The sequence below is a fragment of the Orbicella franksi genome, chromosome 9, assembly GCF_964199315.1.
Source record: "Orbicella franksi chromosome 9, jaOrbFran1.1, whole genome shotgun sequence".
Taxonomy (NCBI): domain Eukaryota; kingdom Metazoa; phylum Cnidaria; class Anthozoa; order Scleractinia; family Merulinidae; genus Orbicella; species Orbicella franksi.
Window position 1 is genome coordinate 24827212 of NC_138153.1, and position 8924 is coordinate 24836135.

Sequence of the window (8924 nt, forward strand, 5' to 3'; positions counted from 1 at the left end):
CTTTGTACCAAAGGATTCTGTTTGCCACCAGTCTTCTACATGCTTTTTCAATGACTCTTCAACATTCAGGACATGGTGCACATGCATAACATGCAGACGTTCAGGTTTCATGATTGACTTAACTCAACCAGCAAGGGTCCAACCAAAGGCTGTGAGAATTGCAATGGGCTGCCCAGGACGACCCCTTCATACATCATGCTGCAATATCGCCTCCAATACATTTGCTCAAATTGTCACATCTTCGGAATCGACTTCAGAGATGCCAAGATCGGTCAGGTGCGGGAAATCCTGCACCATTGTACGCGTAACTCTTTGCAGGGGAGATTCAACTCTGGTATTGTCCAGGTTTCTTCCATGGTTATCTGGACACCTGTTTCTGGACCCTCAACAGCATCAACGTGGAATGACACTTTTCTCGAATGTACTGGTTCACCAGACGAGTTAATAGTGCCAAGTTGTAAAGGGCTATCCTTACCAACCAGACCAATAGCATCAGCAAATTTTTCCAAGATAAACGAAGTTTGGCCACCAGAGTCACAGCTGTACAAATGTATTAACTTTAACCCCACTGGGGGTCGCAACTTCTATGGGTACGATTTGCAACAGAACAGCAGAGGGGGCGCAGTTCACAGACGAAGCTCCGACGAAGGCAGGTGCTGCGGCATTCCAAGCTCAAGACAGTTGACGCACTGTTCAAAGGTGGTAGAGCAACGAAAACTGGTGCCGCACCGTGGATTAGCAGGTGGTGGTATTTGTTACAGCCTTCTACGTCACATCGTTTCTTGCAGGAGCAGTCACATGATTGGTGGTCTGCTGACTCCAAGCAGGAAAAGCACAGCCTCTTTTCCTTGTCCAACTGAGCTCTCTGATTCACATCCATCACTATGAATTTGCCGCACTTCTCAATCTTGCATTTCTTGTTGCACATCAGACAGGTGTTGGCTGTGGGCAAGCTCTGATTCCCTGTCATGGCACCTGTAGCTAGGGTTGAGCATCTGTGAAGCTGCTCTTGACAGTTGTCAATTCCCTGATCTCCCTATTGCCAGATCTTCCTCCCTTCGACAGCTTACCAATGCTTGGTAAGGGTTCACTGACTAAAGTCTTGGAACATAGTCTCACACGGAGCCATTCATTAAGATCAACTAATGTGGGAATGATGGGATGTATCTCAATCTTCCTTTCTCCCCACTTTTCCTTTAACGGGTCAGGTAATTTCTGTAACGCAGCACGCGTGTTAGTCGAAGATGCCAAATCATGAGAGTATCGCAAACTCTTCATCGTGGCGACTGCATTGTGTAGTGTGTTGTAGAATGAACGAAGCTGTGTTCTGTCTCCCTCGACAACAATCAGGTGATTAAGTGCAGTCTTCATGAAGGCTCCAGCAACAAGTTCCTCATTTCCAAATTGTTCTTCGAGTTCTCAGTGCTGCCTTGTAGAGATGGCCATGATTCAGCATGCCTCCAGTAGCTTTCTTCGCATTTCCTACCAAGGCCCTCTGGAGGTAAGTCATTCTCTGTGTATCGGTGAGGGGTTGGTCATGTACTAAACATTTAAACAGTGATGTGAAGTGAGGCCACTCGAGAGGATCCCCTGAGAAGCGTGGTAACTCTAAACACGGTATGAATTTCACGAATGCTGGTGTCGACTGTGTTTGTTTCTCCCTTTTTCATATGCTGCTTAGCCAAGAGCTCTTTGATCCACGAAACATTTAGGCATTCCTGTGTCACAATAAGCTTGATTGATTTGGGGAGTCTGCTTGCACAACATGGACAATTTAATTGGGGACGGCAACTTCACACTTCGCTGAGGTAAACAGTCATCTGGGTTTTCACAATTTTCTACATTTTCCAATATTTTGGGTTCAATATCGCAGTAAACAGTTTCATCTTCGGCATCTTCAAAATCTCGCAAACGGCTCTCAGTATCTTCTGGGTCCCCTTTACCTTTAGTAGGGATGTCAAGCTGAGCTTCTAATCGCAATTTTTTGGCTTGGTATTCAAGTTCTCATATGCCCCAGTGTTCTTGTAATTGCCTTTCCTGTTTGAGATTTTCAGCTCACTTGCACTCTTCTTCCAGTCAGTGTTAACCTTCTCTCCTTTTTGTTTGACTTGTAGATCCATCACACGTGCACGCCTCTCACTTTCACTGGCGCACAAGGGTGAACCATGACTGCTAACTGTTTCAAATCGGAGGCAGTTCTAAGTTCTAAGGCAGTTTGCTTTCCCTTTGTTTATCGAAATTTCAATGCTTTCGAGACAAATTTGCCCTTTCAATGGCGTTTTTCAGTTAGCATGAGGTGCTCCTGCAATCCTTCAAGTTCCAAACGATTTGTATTCCTCGCTGGCCCGCTCAAGTTCTTTAAGCACTTCTTCATTTTTTTTGGCTAGCTCGCATAGTTTCCATCGGCCTCCATGCAACTTCAGAAGATTCTCAGTGATGTTAATATGACTTGTGAGCGTAGCCTTTCAGCATGATAACTTGTTCTTAGCCTTTTCCTTTTGAAAATTCCAGTGTTGGAATGGCTCGGCCTGACGACAACACGCATTTCTTGTTCATACACATATTGCACATGGTCGGACACATGATCAAGTTCCTTCAATGACATTTCAACTCACAAACTCCTCATATCAAACAAAAATTCATCAAAGCAAATGTTCAATGGTATGTACAAGCAACCTCGCTCTGCTACCAGATGTTCAGGACGATTTCACGTAGTTTCAAGATGTCAAAATGGTAAACCTTTTCAGACGATTTATTCTCAATGAACAACAACAACATAATGCGACACAACACTCAAAATGATACAAAGGTCAGTCGATCATGTGTAACGCAACGTGTCACGTGCCCATGATTTGGCACGAACAATAGTAGTCGTGGAAACTCTGGCAATTGCAATTCGTCTAAATCAAGGAATAAGAGGAATAAGTATCAAGAACGAGAAAACAAAGATCATGATACAACTGCAGTGTTATCAGATATAAGCTCAGCTGAACAATTGTTTGAGTTGAATTTTTTTAAGGACATTTCAGGTCTTAACTGCAAAAAAACAGAGGGTATGTCCATTGGGTCGACTAAAGAGAATAAAGCAAAACCTAACAAGCAAATAAAAGTCCTCAGAGTTTATTATACATATCATGTAAAACTGCTCAGAGAAAAGAACTTTATTGAAAGACTGGATAGCATTAAAAACTTTATGGTAAGTTGACAATAAGCAAATCCTTTCTAATCTGCAAATTTGTTCATATATGTGCACTACTACCAACACCAAATGAACTATTGAAACAGTTAAATCAAGTACTGTTCAAATTCTTATGGAAAGGCACGGACAAAGTAAGGCGTGTGTCAGTGATAAATGAATATGGAGGAAGGTGGCTTGAAAATGATTGATCTAGAGACTATGGTTAAGTCTTTAAGACTAGCATTGCTGAAACAAATATTTAATGGAAATGATGGGACACGGAAGAGGTACTTAAAATACCAATGAAAACCCGTAGGAGGTCTTTTCTATATTAATTGTAATTACAATGTTAATGACTACACAATTTCTTTTCAATTTTGTTGCAAACTCTTGTTGTGGTGGTCACAGTTCCATGGAACGTTTGCTTCAGAAAGCAGTTGGCAAAGAATCATTTGGAATAATAAAGAAATACAAATAGATTAAAAACTGGTATATTTTAAAAACTATTATGAATCTGGAATTGTCTATGTAAATGATCTCTTAATTAATCTAAGCAGTAACGACTCTTTCAGCTATTTTGCCAAAAAAATTTAGTAAAATAAACTTTCTTCAATGGGCAGGCCTTCGACACTCTATACCTGACTTTTTCAAAAGGTGGTTACACATCCCTGCCGTTAATCTCTCTTTTATTTGTGATTCACAACAACATCTTTGATGTGACAAAAAAGAAATTGAAAGATTATTATTCATTACTTGTCATGGAAAAAGCACAACCTCCTAACATTATCCATAAATGAAAAAGCGTTTTTAACCTTTCAGATGATCATTTGAGAAAATTCTGTCTGTTACCTCATTCTGTTGTTCTCAATTCTTATGTTAAGGCTTTCCAGAATAAAGTGTTTAACAATGTACTCTACACAAAAAACATTTTTTAAAATTGGTTATTTCTGATTCACAACAACATCTTTGATGTGAAAAAAAAAATGATGGAAACTTCTGGCCTATTAGACCCTGTTCATGAAGTTCATTTGTTATCACTTCATCTTGTGTATTTGCAGGAAATTAACAAATCTCTGGAAGAATTTACCAGACAATGGAATTACCATGGTCTTGGCACAGAAGGTGGCTCATCTCCTCTTCAGCTTTAGACTGAGGGCATTCTAAGAAATGCAAATGAGAAGAACTTGCCATTAGATGTTATTTTAACAGACAAAGAATTATTTTGGTACGGAGTAGATGAAGATGACAGTACTGTTACAGAAGAGGATCAAGAGGTAGTTGTTCCAAGCAGTAACATAGCTCTGAGTGGAAGTCAACTACACCACCTTCAATCCCTAATAATCACAAACATAAGAGAAGATGAAAGAATCCCCAAATATGTTGAGCTTGTTGGGGTTGTTCATGCTATGCTTTCAGGAATAATTAGAACAATCATTTTATGGGGAGGAACTTGGGGAAAAGTAACAGGTCCTTTTAGAGGACTGAGAAAAGTAATGTCAGTGCCAAAAAATGCTTGCTCAGTAGTGGAAGAAAAAGACATATGGAGGTTCAGTCTGGGTTTACTAAATTAAGTTCGAGTTGAGAAATTTATTTGTATGCACCATGTCATAACTGGGGACAACTAGCTGACAGTGACTTCCAGTCATTTCACAAGACCCAGGAATTCTTTTAAGCTTTTCTCTCGCAGCAGCAGATGTAGCATGTGAGTTCAGTTAAAGAAACAATTTGCAGATGCCACACATTATGGACAACTAATGCCTTCTTTCAAATTGTTTTTTTTAATTTTCTGGTATTTTCACTGTGTTTGAGGCTACCACTTAAATTTGTTGTTTAACATCAGTGTTAATTAATGTTGTTTTTGGCATCAGCAGCACCAAAACAGTCACTAGGTAATTATTAGACAACTTAGATCCTATAAAGACAAACAAGCAGGACATTTAGGTCCATGTGTTGCTGTATTGAGGGACTCCAACTGAAAAAATAAAAGTTATTCATGTTTTAATTCAGCCAATAGCATCTTTTACAAATTATATTATTACCCTTAAATAGTAAATTGCCACAAGCATTTCTTATATGATGTGGCAAACAGCCACAGGTACGTTGGTTATGTGGAGACTTCAAAACAACTCAAAACTACTGGTGAAAATGAGCTAACACTCTGGTTTTGTAAGTGCATGCTCCCTTTAAGAGTTTTCTCTTTTAATAGTCAATGCAGTGAAAGTACAGTATGAAAGTTAAAAATGGTCATACATGTACATGAACTTCTGCACTTCACACATCAAGTTAAATCATAATTATTAATTAAGGCTTGAAGGACTAGGCTTCTACATGCAGAAATTTCAATGGGCACAACAGTAAATGTCAACACTAGCATGTGGCTGAAATACTTCTTAAAAAATCATATCATATGTCTTGATTGACCACTCCCCCAATGGGGCTTTTCAGGACCAATGAAACCAAATGATGGAACAAATAATGCAAATGAACATAACATGATTAAAAATCCCAACTGGCAGGGGGCAGACCAGTTGGCTATTTACAAGCATGACTGAGGAGCTGAACTAAGATCTACCGAGAAGCAACTCCAGCTAATTGGTCACAGTGGGACTTGAACCTGTGACCTCCAGATTTAAAGTCCGGAGCCCTGACCACTTGGCCACGCTGCCTCCTCAGCAACGCTGTATCGAGTGGGATGTTAGTCAGTCAATGCAACATGGCTGAGAATTGTTAAACAGGGTGCGTACATGTACGCCTCGCAGCAGCAATCAATGTAACAACAACAAATACCATTGAAGTATCAGTGGGAAAATATTCCACTAAAAAGTGAGGAATTGAACTCTTTAATTTTTGCATGCTAACTACAATGTCATGAATAAAACGGTTGAAATGAATTACACACAGTTGATGGATTTCTTTACAGAACCAATGACAGCATTCAGCAATAAAGTGAAACTTTCCTCACTTTGAAAGTGATTTGGAAGAGTAAATGAAAGCAAACACGTTGATGCAAAAATAGAAGGGACATTGTCAATTTTTTTTCTCCCCCATGTATCCTACCTTGTTGAGGTGGAGGGGGGGGGGCTTGTGTGCCTCTGTGACCCGGAGAGCTATGCCAGCTGGAGCTTAGGTTCCTGGTAGGGTCTCCCTTGCTGGACAGGTCAATGGGTAGAGGCCTGACAAACAGGATCACCTATCCTTGAGGTAAAGAGGTTGGCATAGGGCTAACAACCCTATCTATAAAAACAGTTGTTGCAGAAACCTTGACAACAACTTCAAGGCAGCAAGACTTGGGAGAGGAGGGGGCCCTTAGACCGAGGGTATATGATGCAAGACAGTGAAAGCCATCAGGACGCTGTAATGTAAACTCCCCTTCTAACCCCCAAGAGGACTAATAATATAGCCACCTGGAACATCAGGACCATGTTTCAACCAGGGAAGCAGCACAGGTGGCACAGGAAATGGAGAACTACAGAATACTGCTGCTAGGACTATGCGAGATGTGGTAGAGGCAGTCAGGTCAGCTACAACTACCTTCAGGTCAGACAATATTATATTCAGGTCACAAGGAAGAATGTGCACCACACACAGAGGGCGTGGCCATCATGCTTTCCAAGGAACCACAGCAAGTGCTCATCAGCTGGGAAGCAGTCAGTCCACGGATTGTCACAGCCAGTTTCACCACAAAAAAGAAGAACATCAATATTACTGTTATACAGTGCTATGCCCCTATGAATGACGCTTTGGATGATAAGAAGGAAGAATTCTATGATCAACTGCAGAGTGTAGTCAAAAGACAAAGCGATAAAGATGTTACCTTACTTATGGGAGATCTTAATGCAAAGATAGGAGATGTCAACACAGGATATGAGAAGGTTATGGGCGTACATGGGCTTGGAAGGATGAATGAAAACGGAGAACTGTTTGCAGATTTCTGTGCACAAAACAGTCTGCTTTTCGGAGGCAGTGTGTTCGAACACAGGCACATTCATAAAGCAACATGGAGATTGCCTGATCATGTGACAGAAAATCAGATTGACCATGTGTATATGTTGCAAGTTCAGATGGTCTCTACAGGTGTGAGAGTAAAAAGAGGAGCTGATGCTGCATCAGACCACCATATGGTTTTGGCAACACTCAAGCTACGCCTGAAGCGCTGCAAACCACCCACTAATGCCGCTAGAACAAGGTATAATGTGGACCTACTGAGTGACAAGGAGACAGCAGACAAGTTTAAGATCAACCTCACCAATAGGTACCAGGTGCTGCAGCAGCTTTATGATGATGAGAACATTCCACTTGAGGAAAAATGGAAGCAGACAAAGAAGATGTGGACTGAGACATGCGAAGAGACAGTTGATAGTAGGAGGTTCCAACATAAGGACTGGATGTCGGCTGAAACTCTACGAAAGATACAAGTTAGGTGGAAGAGGAAGGCCATATTGAACACATGCAGAACAAGAGCAAGTAAGGCAGAAGCGTAGCAGCGCTACACAAGAGCCCACAGAGAGATGAGGAGGAGTATAACAAGAGACAAGAGGAGCAATATAGACAATCTGGCCAAGCACACAGAGGAAGCAGCAGCACAAGGGAACATGAGGGACCTTTACAACACTACTAAGAAGCTCTCAGCACGATACCAATTAACAGACAACTAATCAAAGACAAGGAAGGAAAAACATTAACAGCAGAGGAACAGCTAAAGAGATGTGTGGAGCATCCATTCTTTGAAGAATGGTAGGGCAGCTGGGCCAGAGGACATTCCTGCAGAAGCCCTAAAGGTAGGCATTGGCACCTCCACTGAAGCTCTCTACAGACTATTTGAGACCATTTGGGAGGAGGAAGAGATTCCAAGGGACTGGAAGGAGGGACTCCTCATCAAACTACCGAAGAAAGGAGATTTTAGGGTCTGCAGTAACTATAGGGGGATCACTCTCAATACCAGGTGAAGTCCTAACCAGAGTTCTTTTGGATAGAATGAAAGCAGCAGTAGACAATCAATTATTGGATCAGGAGGCAGGTTTTAGAAAGGAAAGGTCATGCACTGATCAAATTGCTACACTTTGCATCATAGTGGAGCAATTGTTGGAATGGAGCTCATCTCTCTACATCATCTTTATTAACTGTGAAAAGGCCTTTGACAGTGCAGACAGAGCCACACTGTGGAAACTTCTGAAGGACTACAGTATCCCTGAAAGGATCATTACAATCATTCAGCAATCTTATGAGGGGATATCTTGTAGAGTGGTGCACAGAGGCCAGCTTTCAGATTCCTTCAATGTCGCGAGTGGCATTCGACAAGGATGCTTGCTCTCACCTTTCATGTTTCTTCTTGTTATAGACTGGATTTTGAGGACCACTGAGGGAACAAAGAATGGAATTCAGTGGACCCTTTGGTCACAGCTGGAGGACTTGGACTTTGCCGATGGCCGGGCCCTTCTTTCACATAGCCATAAACAGATGCAAAGCAAGACCTCTGGACTGGCAGCAGCATCAAAAAGAACAAGACAAGATCAATAGGGCTAAATCAATGGTCACAAGGATAAACAACATCAATGAAAATCCAGTCACAGTGGAAGGAGAGTGATTAGAGGAGGTAGACTCTTTCTCATACCTTGGCAGTGTTGTACACAAACAAGGAAGTAGAGATGAAGATGTAGCAGCAAGAATTGGTAAGGCGAGGGTAGCATTTAACATGCTCAAAAACATCTGGATGTCTAAAGAAATCAGGAGACAAACAAGGCTATAC

General features: G+C 41.5%; 1 protein-coding gene across 1 annotated transcript; it reads left to right on the forward strand.

The window, feature by feature from the left end:
* The first annotated feature begins 1438 nt into the window (after positions 1-1438).
* On the forward strand, positions 1439-8695 carry LOC145498567 (uncharacterized). The gene is made up of 5 exons (XM_081478474.1): positions 1439-1501; positions 4237-4300; positions 4388-4468; positions 6737-7642; positions 8121-8695. Exons 1-5 carry the CDS (start codon positions 1439-1441, stop codon positions 8693-8695), a joined length of 1689 nt encoding a protein of 562 aa, XP_081334600.1.
* Positions 8696-8924: the final 229 nt, after the last annotated feature.